General features: G+C 45.3%; 1 protein-coding gene across 9 annotated transcripts in view; it reads left to right on the forward strand.

Moving 5' to 3' along the window:
• CEP170B (centrosomal protein 170B) overlaps positions 1 to 17605 on the forward strand; it is a 57522-nt gene that overhangs the window by 32172 nt on the left and 7745 nt on the right. For 3 of the 9 annotated variants that reach the window (XM_063399482.1, XM_063399481.1, XM_063399484.1), the window contains 8 exons: positions 584 to 1332; positions 3333 to 3518; positions 3708 to 3816; positions 5250 to 7025; positions 10258 to 10507; positions 12713 to 12872; positions 16673 to 16711; positions 17266 to 17409. In XM_063399482.1, the coding sequence (XP_063255552.1) occupies positions 584 to 1332; positions 3333 to 3518; positions 3708 to 3816; positions 5250 to 7025; positions 10258 to 10507; positions 12713 to 12872; positions 16673 to 16711; positions 17266 to 17409 (3413 nt within the window). The remainder of the gene's footprint in view (positions 1 to 583; positions 1333 to 3332; positions 3519 to 3707; positions 3817 to 5249; positions 7026 to 10257; positions 10508 to 12712; positions 12873 to 16672; positions 16712 to 17265; positions 17410 to 17605) is intronic. The other 6 variants (XM_063399485.1, XM_063399488.1, XM_063399486.1 and 3 more) reach the window with 3 other exon arrangements.

Consider the following 17605-nt stretch of genomic DNA (forward strand, 5'->3'; position numbering starts at 1 on the left):
TTCTGTTAGCCTCTAGTTCATTTTACTCTTGCAGAGGAGGGTGACATGGGTGCTCAGAGATGCATGTACTTGTAATGCCCTGATCTGGTCTTTCATTGTGGGGATTTGGTGTCATGGAATGCAGTGTGAGGGTTTTATTTCCTGATCCTGCAGATATATTTCTGCTCTGTAAAAGAGAAAACCCAGTGAGGTGGTCTTGGACTACAGTAATTGGATAGAATGGCAAAATAATATCATCATTTTTTTTAATTGAAAAAATAAAGAAACAAAATATTAGGTATGTAAACCAACTGCCATTACAAAATCAGGAATCCATGAGGTTGAAAGTACTTCTTGAATTCGTTTTAAATAAATAATTAACTTGGTAGCCAACCAATGGTGAAAAGTGGGGTCAGGAGAGAGCTGCCTTCTCTTTTATTTCTTCTGATGGGGTGCAGTCCCTGTACCACACAGATGTCTTTGGAATTTTTACTCTTAAAGAATGCTTTTCTTGTAATTGAAATGATAAATTTCAACTGGGAGGTAATGACAGGCCCACAACAACTGAGAGTATGAAGGTGAAATCTGCCTACCTTGTTTGCAGGCAACAGGCACGAGGACGGGACGCAGAGCGACACCGAGGACCCCAAGGCGGAGAAGGAGAGCGCGCCGGGTGGGGAGCGTCCGACGGAGCAGACGCGGCTGCAGCGCCAGATGAGGCGTGACCCGCACGAGATGCTGCACAATAAGCAGGCCTTCGTCATCGAGTTCTTCGAGGACACGCCGCGCAAGAAGCGCTCCCAGTCCTTCACGCACAGCGCCCACTCGTCCCAGAGCGACACGGATCCGGGGCTGAAGAGCAAGGTGGAGAAGCGCAAGAACGCGTCGCCGGCGGAGAAGCCGGGAAATTCAGTGCCACCGCCCCACCTCACGGCCCAGGCGGGCAAACCCACCACCAACTCCTGCGGGACCCAAAGAGCGAGCTCCTTCAAGAGGGAGAAGACGGAGGATCGGATCAACTCTTCATCCTCCTCTGCTCCCAGAGCCAAAAGTTACGGGAGCGTTGGGAGGAAGTCGAAAATGGCTCAGGATTTTATGGCTGAGTACTTGCGTGAGAGTGCCCAGTCTGGGAAGCCGAATGCCGAGAAAGCCGCCCCTGCGCCCATGCCGGCAGCTCCACGTGTGGTTATATCCTCGGAACCAGAGCCTGCCTCTGCTGCACCTCCAGAGGTGAAGTCTGCCCAGGGCAGGAGGAATGATGAGGAAGACAGTGTGAGTGAGACAGGCACGTACACCATTGAGACAGAGTCGCAGGACAAAGAGGTGGAGGAAGCGCGAAAAATGATAGATCAGGTAAATGCTGCTTTTCTGTGCTTGGTCAGTGAGCTGAGGGGCTAAAGTAACTATTTTCATGAAAGGGTGAGATTGGGTGCAGCAGGGCGTTACAGTTAGGGGTGGAAAATCATACTGGATGACCTGTGCTAAGGACAGGCCCTAACAAACTGTGATGCTCATCTTTAAAAAAATCCCATCAAAACAACAAAATTACAAACAAACAAAAACCGCAGAGTAAAAGAAGGCAAAATATGCCCATGGCAAAGAGCTGCTTGCTTAAAAATGGAATTTGGAAGCAAAAGTGAAAGAGTGGGTTTGCCATCTGTTTAGAGGAAAGGCAACACCTGAATAAAGATCAGGCTGATCCTGCTGACAGCAGTGGCTGGGAGCAGCTCTGCTCTCTAGGACTGCTCCCAAGCCTCTGCCTTGGCATTGCATCACCTCCTGCCCACTGTTATGAAGATGGGAGCTGCAGCCCATCACTGATGCATCATCCCATGGTAGGCCACAGGAAATGCCAGGGGCTGCTGCTTACCACCCTTAGTGGCAGACGTTTCTGTATTTGGCTATGCCTGATTAGAAAGGCAGTGCTTGCTGTCAGGGCAGGCCGCAGCTGGCTGGGATAGCAGAGGGTGTGATCTAGGGCAGAGGCAATCCCAGGTGGATCTGTACTTCTTTGGATTTTGCAGAGTGAATGGTTGCCTAAAAACTAAACTCCAGAGATGAGGGAGGCTTAAGAAGAACCCACCCAACTAACCAACCGCAGGGCAAACCAAAGTTTGGCTGATTTTCAGGTTTGAGTCTCATCTGCAGTCTATTATGAAAACAAAACTGGCAAGTTGTTACAAAGATTTAGTGAAATATAGTCAGGAAGATGGCAAGGTTTAAAGGAAACCTTAATTCAATGTGGCTTTAGTGCTTTGTATACAGTGTTTATGAGCCTGGATTTAGCTTCTCTCTTTTGTTTTTTATTACATTTGTTTCTTACATCTTTTTTGAAATGTGATTGGAAGCTTTCAGGGCATGGTCACAGCAAGGTCCTAGTCCTGACATTAGATGACTAATTGTTCTGGTGAGGAAATATGAGGGAAAATGCCACAAAAATAAAAATATTTCTGGGGAGTAGTCTTGACAGCCATGTGACTCTGGCAGACAAACTGGCCACCTTCTGGTCCTGACTGTGCCATAGACTTGGTGCAGTGCAGACCTGCCACTTGTGAAACAGCTGATAACTAAACCTCAGTGTTTCTGTCCAGGAGGAAAGAAAATGAATTCTGGACTTGCTTAGGTTCTGAGTTGTCTCTGTTCTTTATTCCTCCACCATTGCAAGCACATTTTTTTAACAGCAGTGAGAGTGGAGGTCTTTATGGCTTTCTCTGTGCAACCAAGGCACTCCCTGTGGTGGTATCTTCCTCTGAACTTCTTGCAGTCAAGGGAGAGGAACAAGCCCTTCTGAGGCATGAGTCTTGGTCACCCCCCATAGGAAGGCCTGCTTATCTTCAGGGGGAATCTGTCCAGCTGGCTCAAACACTCACCCATCCCATAGGTGCATCCTTTCCCAGCTCCTTGTGGCAGTGCAAGGCTGCTTTGCTGCTTAGCCCACTCACAGCTACATACAGTCTGTGAAAGGCACTAGGGAAGGAGCTTTCCCATTTTCTGTCTAAATCTTCATGAATGAACTGGTAAATAGCTTTCCTGTCACTCATCCTAAATTTCTCTGGGCTGAAAAGGGACTCCTTTTCAGTGAAAGTTACTGCTGTTATAGGCAACACCCCTAAATAATGAAGGAGAGAGGAAAGGTGGGTGTGAGTGGAATTCTATGATTAAGTATATTTAAAGCTGCTACCGTGGAGTACAGAGAAAAATTATTTACGTAGTTTGCATGGAAGCACTGGAAATTGTTTCCGGCCCCTTGGGATCATAGTTTGTGCCTGACTAATGTTTCACAGATTTGGATTTTTGGCTAATGTTTTTCTGTTTTCTTGCATTTTGATATTCCCATGCAAACATCTTTTCAGGTTTTTGGCGTTCTTGAATCGCCTGAATTTTCCAGAATCTCTTCAGCCTTTAGACCAATAATTAAAGGTGAAAAAGACGACTCTGGTTCTCAGCATCTAATCAGTGAAAATGGCACTAGTCAGAAGTCACCCTCGCTCCAGGCATTTTCCTCAAAAGCTGTGAATGGGTCTCAGGCTGAAGCACAGGTATGGGCAGTCCAGGTGGATTTCCTGAGATGGTGGTGGTGTAGATGGGTTTTCTGTCTGGATGTAAACGTGATGTGTAGCTTGATTTCCATTTTGAACAGACCGAGTGATGTCAGTATGAGAGATTTTGTGGCTGGGATTTTGTGTACAAACCCTCTTTCTGACCTCATCTTCCCCACCTTGTTGTAGATGTCTGCAGCATCTCAGGGAAGTCAGAAGTGGGTATCAAGGTGGGCAAGCCTTGCGGACAGTTACTCTGAGGCTGGACCTGTCTCTGGGCAGGGTGATGGAAATGCAGGTAAGTCTCATCTGACACTGCAGTTTGAGGGTAGCTGAATCTAAACCAGGATGATAGAAAAAGCAGAAATTAAGGGCATCTCTGTATCTGGCTTTAGCTTATTTTCTGTTCTAGCTACAGTATTTGGGGATGGGAAGCACAGAGTGAATAGTTCCCAGTGGACTGAAGATGGAGAGAGCCTCTGGTTTGCATTTTGGAGTTATTCAAGAAGTTCTGAAATATTAGGTTTGACATGACTAGAGGGAAACTGAGAAGGAGAAAGCTTGTAAGGGCTTTGGGTGTTAATCACCCCCAAGCTGTGATTCCTTAGACTGCCTTATGATGCCAGATGAGAACCCTTTGCACATAGCCTTGGAGTTAGTTCCTGACTTGCATGTTTTTCATATGCTTCTCCTCTGTCTGGCTGTGCTGAGAATTTAGGCTGTTCTGGGGTTTACTGTTGAGTGGCAGGTTTAAAGGGTGGAGATCAGCACAGAAAACTAGATACGGGGGAGAGAAAGGAAGTCAGAGGATATACTCCCATCATAATTTGGAAGACACCTTATGGATCCTATGGTTCTCTTGGTGTGTGAGAAAAGGAAAAAAGCACTTTGTTAGCTTTTGCAAATGTTTTCAACATTTTTGTTTGGGATTACTTGTCATACCTTCTTGCCATGGACAGCTATAGATACATCCAGTAAAGATTAGAAGAAAACTTTGTTTCAGAGGTCATTGCCACTGTTTTACACCATATGGGGATACCCAACTCCTGGAGTGCTTGTAATATTACCATAGGCAAATAACCAGTTATCCTGGTATTTAAAAGTGGTATCAGATATGGAGGCCTGGCCAGCAGCATGGGAGAAATAGGAACACTCTTTCAGTGGGGTGTGTCCCTGCTGATAAGCCCACACATACCGGGGCAGCGAGCTCTAATTCAGAGCCTCTTGGTTATTACAGGATCGTTCTCCTGGGACTGTGCTCTGGGGTATGAGTGCAGGAGAACTTGTACTGTGAAAAACACCATCTCAGTAGTCAAATGGGCAATGTTGTTTAGAATGGCACGTAAAACACTGCATCACTGATGTCTGATGGTTTTTCATCTCGTTCCTGTGGCCTGATTGATGCTAGATGCCAGCAATATCATTATCCTCCATAGTGCTTGTACTGAGAGGTATTTAATGGGAGAAGGAATCTGACATACTACCTTGAGAAGGGAAGGTGTTGAGCAGTGTGGTTCAGCAAAGGAATTCGGTTTAATGTCTGTATTGATAAACCTGAGGGAGCAGGGACCAGCCAGACCCTGCTGATGTTCATATTACATAAATCCTCAGTTCTGAGCACATCTTGTGAATGCTTTTGTGGACTTGGACTTTGCAGGATCAAGCTCTTCCTAAACAAATAAGTGGCACAGTTTTACAGTAATTGATTCTTTTCTACCTAACTCTCTTTAGAAAGCGGGGTACCCCCGAAACCTGGGGAACCAGAAAACTCTGTGCCCTCGAGAACAAGGCGCCTTCTTCCCCAACTCCCACCAAGTGATAAATCCGAGAGCCCCACTCCCACGGTGCTGGTGTGCCAGGAGTCCTATCCTGAGGTTACCAAGAGAACCATCGTGAAGGACCACTGTGCGGAAGCCTATGGCGACTCCAGCAGCCGCCTCTTCATCCAAGAAGACCTGGATCCGGATAGCCTCAGCGATGCCAGCAGATCTGACGACGGCTTCAGCACAGAAAAAGGCAAGAAATATAAGGAGAACAGCAAAATGCTAGAGCAGATGAGGGAAGACAATAGATCAGAGAGCCGGCAGCCAGGAGCCTCCCGCATCTCTCACGTGAGAGCTGTGAGTGAACCAGTTTCTACTTCGTTCTACATTGGTGATGACAGCAATGATGCAGGGGTTCCCTCCAAGCTCTCTCTGAGTGTATCCCACACTCGAGCAGACAAGGACAGCAAGGATCTGGAGTTCTCCTTCAAGTGTTCTGGCACAGCAGTTTCTGGAAAGCCACCAGTCAAAGATGTTAGTGCGTATATAAACACGGCTGGAAAAGTTGTCATGTCCCTTAATCAGAGTCTTCCACAAGATCAAGAAAACATGTCAGGAAAGGAAATGGCATCTTTTGTCAGACAGGAAAGTTTTACCAAAGATAAATCAAGCAGTGGTGTTCCTCAAAATAAACTCCCACATATTTCAAGTCACCCTCTGCTTAAAGATTTAGAGGCTGTTCGGTCTACTCGTATGGACTTTAGTCAGGACACTCATCTTCTGCTTAAGGACACTGAAACTGCCTTGGCAGCACTGGAAGCCAAATTGCTTGGTCAAAGCCAACAGCTGGAGTCCTCAGAAACTGCTGGTCAGCTGGAGGACTCCTTGTCAGGGGACTCAGATGTAGACACGGCCAGCACAGTCAGCTTGGTGAGCGGCAAAAACGTCCCAGCAAGCGCCCCGAAACGCAAAGCAGTCGCGGGCTTGCAGAAGGAGAAATCTTCCTCCACGCCATCCATCCAGGACCAGTGTGGGCAGCCCAGCGCTCGGGACAGGCTGACAGAGAAGCGGAAAACACAAGCTCCAGAGGCACCAAACCGAGCAGAGGCCGCCAAACGCTTCCAGATGAAGCGGAGCACGGGGACTCGAGGGTCACTTGACTTCACGGATGACGAGAGAAGTTCAAACTCACCCTACCTGCCAGTCCCAGATGCGGTTGTGTCTGACCACGAGCACTCGGTAACCCGGCCTGTTCCCAGGAGGAAACCTTACACTCCGGCCACCAAGGAGGACCAGAGCAAAACAACCTCGAATGTGCAGAAAATCCAGCAAGTTCTCACCCGGTCCAACAGTTTATCCACCCCACGGCCCACACGGGCCTCGAAGCTACGCCGTGCCCGGCTGGGAGATGCTTCGGACAACGAATGCGTGGATGCTGAGAAAACAGCCTCCAACTCGGACGCCACTGCTCAGGGCACCAAGCAGCCCACAGAGACAAAGAAGCTGTCCCGGCTGGACATCCTGGCCATGCCCAGGAAACGGGCGGGTTCATTCACCGTGCCCAGTGACTCTGAGACGGCGCAGTCGAGGACGGGGTTTTCGGGCCGCAGCGCGGACTCCTATCGGAAGACGGGCGCTTCGGAGGTGAGAGCTGCAGCCAGGAAAACAGCAGCAGCTGCCTCTGCCAAGCAGCCTTTCAGCAGGACCCGTTCAAGCAGCGTCAAGTATTCCTCCTCATCATCCTGTAAGTGCTGCTGCTTTATAGTTCTCCCCTCTTTCCCCTGTTTTTGACTTACAGGCTGCACGTGGTTGCCGAGGATTAGTATCATAGTAGAGGTGCTGTCTTGATGAGTACAAAAGTCTGCATTAATGAGCAGCACGGATGCTGAGCTTTCCTGTGGGCTTGGAGAGAGCAGAGCACCCTCATACTCCATGAAATGGTATTGTGGTGATGTCTGTGAGGATACTACAAATAGCTACTTTTTTTTTTTCTCCAGTGATTTTGTTTTTTGAACAACCAGTTACCATTTGACAGTTGGCCATAGTTTCGTTTAAAATACAGAATTTAATGCTTTTCTAGTGCTACAAGAAATTCTGTTCTGTTTTACTTGTGAGATTCAGAGTTTTCCTCCAGAGAGCTTATAATAGTGTTGATGACAGCTGATGTCCAAGGTGGCAGGTTTGAAGGTATCTGAAACAGAAGAACAAGAAATAAATATCCCTATGTTGTGAAAGCTGTTCCCTTGTTCTTCCTGTAGACGTAAATATAGAGCTGGACACTGCACGCTGACTGCCCCAACAGATGGACACTCTTTAGAGTGAAAATAGTGTATTTTCACTCACTCTTGCCATAGCTAAGGCAGGTGCTTAAGGCATGGCTTCTGCCAAAGCATGAGGCAGAGGTGTGGGGACTACATCTCCCTGTAGTTGACCACTCAAAAGACCCTTGAAATACCAGTATTTGTCATACTAAAATCAGCCTTCGGTTAAGAAGTTGGACAATTCAAATGACAACTCTAGGATGGTAATTGGTAATGAGAGATTGTCCCTGAAACCTTTGGTGTGAGTTCAGGTCTATGCTTCTAGACCTTGACCTGCCACAGATGTGGCAAAGCAGGTGTGTTTGCTTAGGATTTTAGGAATGATTGGTAGCCAAATGGACAGAAAGAACCACTTTGGATGGATTTCTCAGTCCTGTTGAGATGAATGCTATTTTCAGCAGTTTTGTCATTTTGTAACGGGTCTTGGAGTACTGGATGTGTCCTTTAAAATATTTTCATACAGCTGTACTATTTATCTCTCTTGCAGTATTCATTTTTATTGCATGCTAAAAATGTTATTTGCTGCTTGTTTTGATTTCGATTGTTTTAGTGCATTCAGCTTCACCTTTAATTTTAGTGATTTTTTTCTTACACACTTGTATATGCATGTAAATCAGAATGTGATTAAGCTAAAAGAGTATGTACAGTCTCTTCTCTTGCCTTTTTTTGAGATGATGCTATTATTAACTTCTTGTTAAACAATAACAAATTTAAAGCAAGATAATGTGGTCACAGTTTTCCAAACAGGAGGTGCTCTTTGCACTCCCTCTGCCTTTGGACCACAGACTTCAAATCATTCGGAGAAAAATGATAAGTGTTGGCCAGTTCTTTATTTAAATGAATTGGTTTTTGATTTCCATACCTCTGTAGCAGTGTGCTAACACCTTCCTTGTCCATAGTTGCAGCAGATGATGCTAATCCTTCCTCTGAATTAGTTGCTCTTAAAATACTAACCTCCTAATTCCTTGATAGGATTGTGAACCTTGTGCAAGCTCTAAGTACATGCTGGTGTATTTCAAGCTTGATCATGCTTGCTGTCGTGTGGTGCATGCTCCTGTACTAATGCTGTTGTAGCAAATCAGCAGCTAGAACTCCCTTCCTGCAACAAGAGTTTAACGTTGTTAAACTGGACTGTCCCATCAAGACTTCTTTCAGCGTGATACAAAAATCCGTAATAGCTTTGAGTCTCAAGGCTAGGGCATAAGGAGGCAGATGTGGCTGATTTATTCCAGGAGTTCTTAGTGTTTAGCTAACCACAGGAGTTACCAACTCTCCCAGTGGGAGAAAGTTGATCTCGCTGGTGGAGGAACAGCATGAACTGCCTGCCCATGAGACAAGAAATGCCACGATATTGTTGGGCCATCTGAAGTAGCTTTCTGTGAAAGTCACAGATAACATCAGAATAATCGAAGTTACCATTTCTGAAAGCTAAAGGCCTGTCTCCCATGCTCCTCTGTGTACACAATTTGCTTACTCAGGGTAATTTAAATGATACTGAGGGAGCTGATTCTGATTTCCCTTGGCGTACAGAGATGGAAAGTGAGTCTCATAATTTTAGAACTGTTCAGTCACAGGGTGACCTCTTGATTCTAAAACTGCATTAACAAAAGAGATACAACTCTATGAATTGAATATGAGCAAATTTATTTTTATTATATGTATAAAAAAATCCTGAGCCAAGACATTGTTATAGCTATGGGTGAGACAGCAATGTCTAGGAATACTTCTTTCACTATACAGTAATTATCTATAATTTCTACCTGCATCTTACACTCCAGATTAGTAGGTTTTGTTTGTATGATGCTGGCTTAATTCACATGTAGTGTTTTAGTGCTAGGATTGTCTTGGTAACACAGTGAAGTTTTTCAGTGTTGTAATTCTAAATAACTCGTGTGGTTCTGTGTTTGATGGGTCTTCATGCTCCAGGGATGGACAGGAGGGAATGAAGCAGTACCCATAGAGAGTACAGTGAGGCAGCAAACATTGGGAGCCCAGTTTTCAAATAAGGACACCTTGACATTTCCCAGGCAAGGAAGAGCTGGGTGTCTACAGATCTGCAGAACAAGTTGGGATAAGTGGGCAGCTTCCACTTGGCTCTAGGGCTTGGAGCCAGTCCTGACTGTGAACACTTTCCTGTAGAGTGTCATTAATGGTGAATTGTGAGGCAGGAGGTGAACACAGGGTGTGGACTCTTGCAAATAACACGAAGCACCACAGTCTACTCTACACTCAAAACGCCCTCCTTCTGCTTGTACTTGAAGCTAATTAGAAAGGTATCTGCAGGCTTGAAAATTGGGCTCTCTGTAGAAAAGGACTTCTATGGGACTACGATGAGTCTGAAATGTGTGCTACTTTTACACAGAGCTTCTGTGCATGGAAAGCCAAGTCTGTAGTAATAATTTACTACAGCAGAGGCGTTAACACAGTCATTATGATTTTCCATTGGAATTTCCCACTCCAAATTTGTACAGTGAATGGGAGCCATAGAGGGGCTCAACTTTGAAATAAGCTCAGAGAATGTGGTGTTTTAACTTAAGATCTGCACAGAAACTCTCCTTTCCTTGTGCTCTTGGGCTAGTTTTGTGTTACCTTTCAGCCTTTTGTAGTTACTCTTGACTACTGTCCTTGGTCTGAAACCAATTCATTTTTTATAAGCATCAAGGCGGAGACCACAGGGTTCAGATTACACTTCTACTTCGGAGGAGGAATATGGCTCAAATCACAGCTCCCCTAAACACAAACGCTCCCATACTTCAACAGCCACACAAACCCCGAGGATACGTGGCTCTGGGCTGGGCAAGCAGAAGCACAACGGCAGAGAAACGGATGATGATGAAGATTTTGATGATCACCCTGACCCCTACAACTTCATGGCGCAAACAGCGGAGATAGCAGAAATAGCCAGGTGAGGTGGGGCTTTATCTGTTAACCCACGTGTTGAAAATGGGTTGTTTTCTCCTTGGTGTTCAAATCAAACCCAAGTGTGGGCGTAGAAGGAGAGGCTCTCCCGTTGTTTGTATGGTCACATCTCCTTTATATATGAACATTGACTTGGAAGGTTTTTGTGAACCTTTACAGCCTGGATGTGCTGGTTGTACCTTGTATCTACAAAAGGCCAAGGTACAGGGCATTGTCTCTTGGTTTGTTTCTGGTTCAAACTGTGGGAAGTCTAACTGTTTATACCTGCATATCTCTGCTGGAAGTCACAATGTGTGCGTGTGGTGTGGGTGGTGTGAACTCACCTAATTCTCTTCAGAGGAAGTCAAATGGATTAGCAAAGACTGAATATGTAAACTGTTGAAGCTGCTTTGCCTGAAGCTGGTGAGGGTGCAGTAAGAAATAGCTGCAGGGCAGAAACCTCTGCTTGGCACATTTGAATCTATCTGGACCTTGTATATAAATGAATCGTTGCTTAGCTTGATGTCCCTGGATACGGTGCTTGCTGTGTTCTGGTGGTCTGATTGTTGCCCGGAGGATCTCAGCAATAAAGCAAATAGATTCTTTTTTTAAACAGTGGCATTTGAGGTTTGTCATCTCTAATATGCAACTGTGTTATGCCAACTTTCCAGAAATACTGGTCTTCCATTGTACTGGCCATACTTGAAATGCTTTTGCCTGAGGAAGCTGCCTTGTGTCTGCTTTTGGCCACATCACCCTCGCCACTGCTACTCTCACCCCAAAAGGGCTTTTCTTGCCTGAAAGTTGCTGTCAAGCTGCTAGAAAGTGTGTCAGCCTTCAAATCAGGCTGCTCTACCTGTGCTGGAGAGGCGTGTGTGTGTGTGAGATGCCAGCTTCCCTCCCAGCAGCATTCCCAGCACCGGGGAGCGCTGCGCTCTCAGCAGCTATAAATAAAGGGTTGCGTCAGACTCGTCTGGCGCTGCACCGTGCAGGGCCCTGTCACAGAGTCTGCCTGCTAATTGCAGTTCTGATTTCCCTTGCTGCTCCTGAATTAACTGGGAGGGGTTTAGAGGAGTCAGGGAGAGTTAAAAGGGAGAATGCTACTTGTTTACAGTACTGAATCACATAATGGAAGTGTTTGGTGGCAGCTCTGTCCAAACCAGCACAGAGAGGGGTTACCTTAAGCAGGCAGCTCAACCTGCATTTTATTAGTTCAACTATACATTTTGTTTCCAAGTAAATGGTTTGATGAACTGACAGTTTTATCACATTGCTTGTTTTCCTTGTGTGTCCCTTCCAACTTGGAATATTCCATAATAATAGGAGGGGTTTTTGGGTGGGGTGTTTTGGGGTTTTTTTTTATGGTTGGTTGTTTTGGGTTTGGTTATTTTTCATTAAAAGAAGACAGTTGTTTGAGATAAAGCTGACTAGCTGTAAGACTGTTTTTTCTCCTGGAAGTTTTCCTTTAAAATTACCACAACAGCTGCTTCTGGTCTGAAGGGTTTTTTTAAAGCTTTGCTACCAACAATCCAGAGACTGAGGAACTGTTTTTGAGCTCTAGAGCAGATAGAGCAAGGTGCTGCCAACACTGAGTATTACCTGGACACCTGTCAAGGGGCTTGAAGTTTCAAGACTTGGTTTCTGAAAACCAGATCCCTCTAAGCTATGCCATGCTTACCTTCATAATCCCTGAGCTCTTCTGGACAATGTGGAGGCATGTTGTGATTTTCAGTCTACAGACCACAAGGAAAATGAAAAAGAAATTGAGGGGTTTTTTTCTTAAAGTAAGAAAAAAAGTTTTTCTCTCCTGTATGTACTTTTAAGCAAAAAACAAAGAAGACCCAAGAAGAAAAATTAACTGTATTGTATTAAAACAAACAAACAGACAAAAGAAAGAAGTAGAGTGGATGGGTGGGGGAGCAATAACATAAAATTTCTTTATGGATTGTCTCCAATACTTTCTGGCACAGTTTGCTTTATATCAATTCTTCACTTTGGAGCTGGATTCAGGAAGGAAGGGGATTTATTTTTTATGCAGCCAAAACATTCCTCAGCACCCTGCCAAGGCACCCCAAAAATCCCTGCTGGCCCTAGCCTCTGCAGAGGTTATAGTTCCCACAAACCTTTTGTGGCTCCTCTTTTTATATTTTATGAGTATGAGGCGTGTTGCATTCTGTGTTCCAATGGTTCTGCTTCCTTGCCTGTGCTTTAGGCTCAGCCAGACCTTGGTGAAGGATGTGGCCATCCTCGCTCGAGAGATTCACGATGTTGCTGGGGATGGGGACTCACAGAGTTCCTCGGGGACGGGGCCAAGCACCTCCTTCAGCTCTGTGCCCAACACTCCGGCCTCCACCATATCTGCAAGAGAAGAGGTAAGGTCAGGGTCATAGAAATCTCTGCCTCTCAGTTCCACTAAGTACACGGGGCATCGTTGGGCTGGGCAGCATCCCCAGTTGCTGCAGCACTGAAAAACCTTCATTCCTTGTCCTTCTAAAAAGCACCAGTGGAAAGACCAACTGCAGGCTATTGAGGGTGGTCTTTATTTTGTCCTCTGTGCCTCAGCCAGCCTTGCAAGATATGGGAATCATTTCCTGAGGCTCTCAAGGCTTCTGTTTGGACACTGGTCCCTGAAATATGCATCTGAGGAGCAGGATGGAGGGGAAGTGTTGTGCTGCTGTGTTAGGGAGCCAGAGCCTTCCTCTTTGTTTCACACAAGGCACTGACTGTGTGCACTGGCTGCACTCTCTGTCAGCTCTGTGTTTCGTACCTCTGCTATGTCCTTTCTGCCAGGACTGTTGAAAAGCTGTGCAATGTTGCTTGAATCCCATCCCTCCATCTGAGCATTGATGGAGGAGAAGGACTCTGGGAGCTGGGAAGGGAGGAAGGCAGGTAGCTTTGGAAGTCTCTCGCCCAGCCCTTCAGTGGAGCTGTGGCTTCCTCCCAAACTGTGTAGCAGTTTGTCTGCACTAGGTGGGAAGGAGAGAGGCAATTTCTTAATTTGGTTCACCAGTGCCGCAGGGGGACCAGCACAGTTCGAATTTGGATGCAAGGTCACCAGGAGGCTTCAGCTGCTAAAGCAAAATTGCCTTTGCTACTGTTTAAATCCCAATTCCCTCCTGTGTACCACCAGTGTGGGCTTAAAAAAATACACATCTCTCAGCTGTTCAGATGGTTCCCCTGGCCCCCTGTTGTCTTTGGCTGTTGTGAGAATTGCAGACCTATCCTAGGCAGGGTTCAAAGCTGAGACCAAACCTGTAACTCTGCCAACAGAGTCCTTGGAAGCCTCATGACCCTGCTGTGATCAGCACTAAAGGTGCAAAGCAGAAATTTAGGGAGATACCCAGAAGATGAGGCAAGTGTGGCTGTGGTTGTGCTAAACGCAGATCAGCTGCAGCCTGCTCAGGGAGGGCTTGTCCCGGGGCCTATTGGAGCCAAAGTGCACAAATGTTTTGCAATAACTTTGAGCTCTGAGATAAAGTGTTTTATTGCTTTGTTTCCTTGCAAGTGCCACGCCTGTCAGGCTGCCTTTTGTATTATTCTTTTCAAGCAGTAAAGGTGACATGCCTACTGCACTTCTGCCTTGCAAATGAAACATTTTACTCAGCTCCCACTTGCTTGCAGAAAAGCAGAGGAGGAAGAGCAGCGCCCCTGCTTTTTTTTTTTTGGAGTGCCACTGAAGGGTTCAACCACAAGTCAGTTCATACAGAGGGATGTTCCCAGCTGCTAGAGGAAGACACCTGCAAAACAGTGTTTCTGCTCTGACAAAAACAAATGACAGGCTCCAAAGCATGATGCTGAATGGCAGAATCACAAACCCAGCATTGCTCCGGTCTGGGTGAGGGTTTCTCTGTGGCTTTGTAGTGCTGCTGTGTGGGACATGCCAGTCAGTCCCTCACAATAGTCAGGAAAGCAAATTCAGGACTGTCACACTGTAGGGAATACTCCTGGCAGTGCCCACTGCCAGAGGAGTTTTTGAGGTCTTATAGTGGTGTGAAGGACAAAGCACTGATGGGAGCCTGTGAAGACAGATCAGGAGCCATAACCTCTGGTGTGCTCAGGTGGTGGCTGAAAAAACTCTAAAGGTTTCTGATGAGGCTTCCTCTGAACAGGACAGGATATCAGTGTGATTTCAGCAGGGTCAGCATCTGGCAGGCCATTTGAGTTACACCCAAAATGCCCCAGTGTATCAGTGTTGCTGCCTTATGGTGTCAATAGCCAGGAACAGGTTCCGTCAGCAGGGCTTTCTGCTGGCAGTGCTGAGAGGTGGAATCTGAATAACTTGGGGTCCTAAACAGCACAGCTTGGGGGTCTTGTTATGAATATAAACTGATGTGAGTTTGATAAACAGACACCTCATCTTTGGTACTGGACCAGATTCAGCACCAGTGCACCGCCACACCTGCTTCCCACAGTCTCAGTGTTGTTGAAACTGTGCTGAATTAATAATTCGGGCTTGATGCAGAGAAGCTGCTGGGAAATGTTTGAAGATCATTGTGTGTGATGCTAAGCACTGTGAATTTTGTGAGTGTTCATCAAACAACTTTATATTAAATATTCTAGGAAAGGACATAGTGATGAGAAATAGCTACCGTGGTTAAAATAGTAATATAATTAAACATCTGATAAGGGGAATTATGTGAATAAGGAAAGTTTTCTCTGTGTGGCTGTCTCTTGTGCTGCTCTGGCTTATGCAGTGTTATATGCCATTCTGCATTCTAGTACTAAATATTTATATCTATTCCAAAAAAGTTGTAGAAAATGCAGGAAAAATAAGTACTTATACTGGAATCACTTTTGAGTGTTTAATGCTGTACCAGAAATGTCATTTGAGACCAGTATGTGGCACAGCATTTCTCAGCCTTAAATGGACTGCTTTTTAAGTTACTTTTATTAAGAAGCTTGGTTAAAGTTTAAATGAGGAGTATCCTGTTATAAGTTAAGGTGGAGCCTTAGATTTAAACCTCATTATTCATGTTCTGTCCTTTCAGGTTCAGTGCTGGCTTGGATGTTTGCCAGGCAGGCTTTCCATTTCCCCAGTGTATGTTTGGGGTGGTTTTGTTTTGTTTTTCTAGCCTCAGCTGTATAGTTTATGATAAGATAGATCCTTGGCATGCAGAGCTGAGTACTGCTGTAAATTAAGCAAATTTAAAAAAAAACAACAAAAACAAAACAAAAACAACCAGAAGAAAAGAAAGAGTTCAGCAAAGGTGAAACCTTCATGATTCCTGTTTACCAAAGCCTTGGGTTGTTTGGGATGCCTTGGTTTGTGGGTGTGTAGGTTTTGCAGGACCCAGCTTTCTGCAGAGCTCAGCCATCAAACTTAAACCTCAGCTGCTGCAAACAGGTTGGGTCATCCCAAGTCACTGGCTACTTCTGGGAATTTTAGCCCTGCATAAAATTCTCTTGGCAGGTCTTTTTTAAAAAAGTTGATAATAATGTAACAAAAACTAAAGAGCCTGATTAAATTGTTAAGTTGTTGTGTAACATACTCAGTATGAGTGTTGGTATGACAAGAGGAAATGCTTACGGGTGTGATGGAACAGAAAATGTGAGAACAGAACAGGTCTTGTACAAAAATCTCCTGTGATGGTGGAGCAGGTGCTGTCCTTACCTTGTTTTCAGCTGGTTGTGCTGAGACCTGCTCACTATAGGAACATCTCATTCCCTTCTGACACACTGCAGCAAGCAGTCTAACTTTCTGTTTCTGCACCAGATGAAAGGAAGCTTATTAGTGAACATTTTGGCTGTTGTGCCCCTGCTCCATAATACCTCACACCTGCTGTCTGTGTATAACCCAAGTGCTGCTGCATAGTGTGGGGAGCCTGCACCTTGAATGGCACAGGGTTTCCTCACAAGGAGCTGTGTGCTTTGCCAAGCAAAGAGCCTCTTGGGCTGGATGTTGAGCCCTTTCCCAGAGGGCTCTGGATTTCACTCAGCACAGTCTGGTTTGGAGTAACTGGGGAGCTGCCCAAGGCCACCTCAGCAGAAGTGGCTGGTGACAGGATCTCTGTGGGCTTCAGTGCATGATGGGGGGTGGGCACCCAGTGCTGGTCCTCAGGAATGTGCTTTTGGGAATGTCAACCCCAAATAACCCCAAACCCTGTGTTCTCTTTGATACTTGCTGTCACAGTCATTCACTAGCATTGATCTCTTTGTTTCTGTTTTAACACAGATTGCTCGTAGATCTTTTCGGCTGGCATATCCATCTCAGGTGCACTTTCCATCCCATTATTTTTGTATCTCTGTCCTGTCACTGTTATTTTCTTCCCCTTCTTTTAAAGTTTTGTCAGTAAACCCAACACGAGAAACTGTTTTGTCATTTCTGTTCTTCCTGTTGTTTGCATTTTTAGTGGTTTTGTATTGCTTTTTCATCTCTTTCATGTATTACTAAATGGTTTCTGATTAATTTGAGTGTGTCTTTAATGTTGCATCGATATATTAAGACATAAGATATGGGAAAACAGGGTCCTTTTGAGTTTTAGTTAAATTCAAAAAAGACAAAAGATGTACCTTTCCATACATGCTCAAGACTCAAAATTTAACGTGGAATAGTCCCACAGAGTTTTGTGGTATGACTTCAGGGGGTAAGCACTTACAGGATTGGGGTCTAGTAATTTGCTTACAAGCCCATACCTGTCTGAACAAGACTTTAATGAATCAGTGTTCCTCTTGGGCTTGCCTGAAAATCTGCAATACCTGCAGTGAGTGCCTGTGAGCCTACTTTCCCTACTAATTTTTAATGACTCATTACTCATTATTTCCAAGTTGGTGCAGCACATTCCAGAAGCAAGTCTGAACTACCAGAAAGTGCCTCCGGGATCAGTGGAACTGAAGGATTTTGACCAAAATATGAATGATAATAGAGAAGAGGATCCCTCAAGAAAAACAAGGACAAGAAACCGTGAGGAGGCAGGCCACCTTTTTCTTTACTTTATATACCACATTGCTTTAAGCTGCTGTATGTATACTTGTTCTTTGTAAGCTGCCAAAGCTCAAAAAACCAACCCCACACTTTTCAGCAGCCCTGATGTGTGGGTGTAGAAACAGTGTTTAAAAGGAAAAAAGAGGAACAGAACCACCCCTCTTGCTAGCAGTGACTGGAAGT

Source organism: Prinia subflava, chromosome 5 (genome assembly GCF_021018805.1).
Source record: "Prinia subflava isolate CZ2003 ecotype Zambia chromosome 5, Cam_Psub_1.2, whole genome shotgun sequence".
NCBI lineage: Eukaryota > Metazoa > Chordata > Aves > Passeriformes > Cisticolidae > Prinia > Prinia subflava.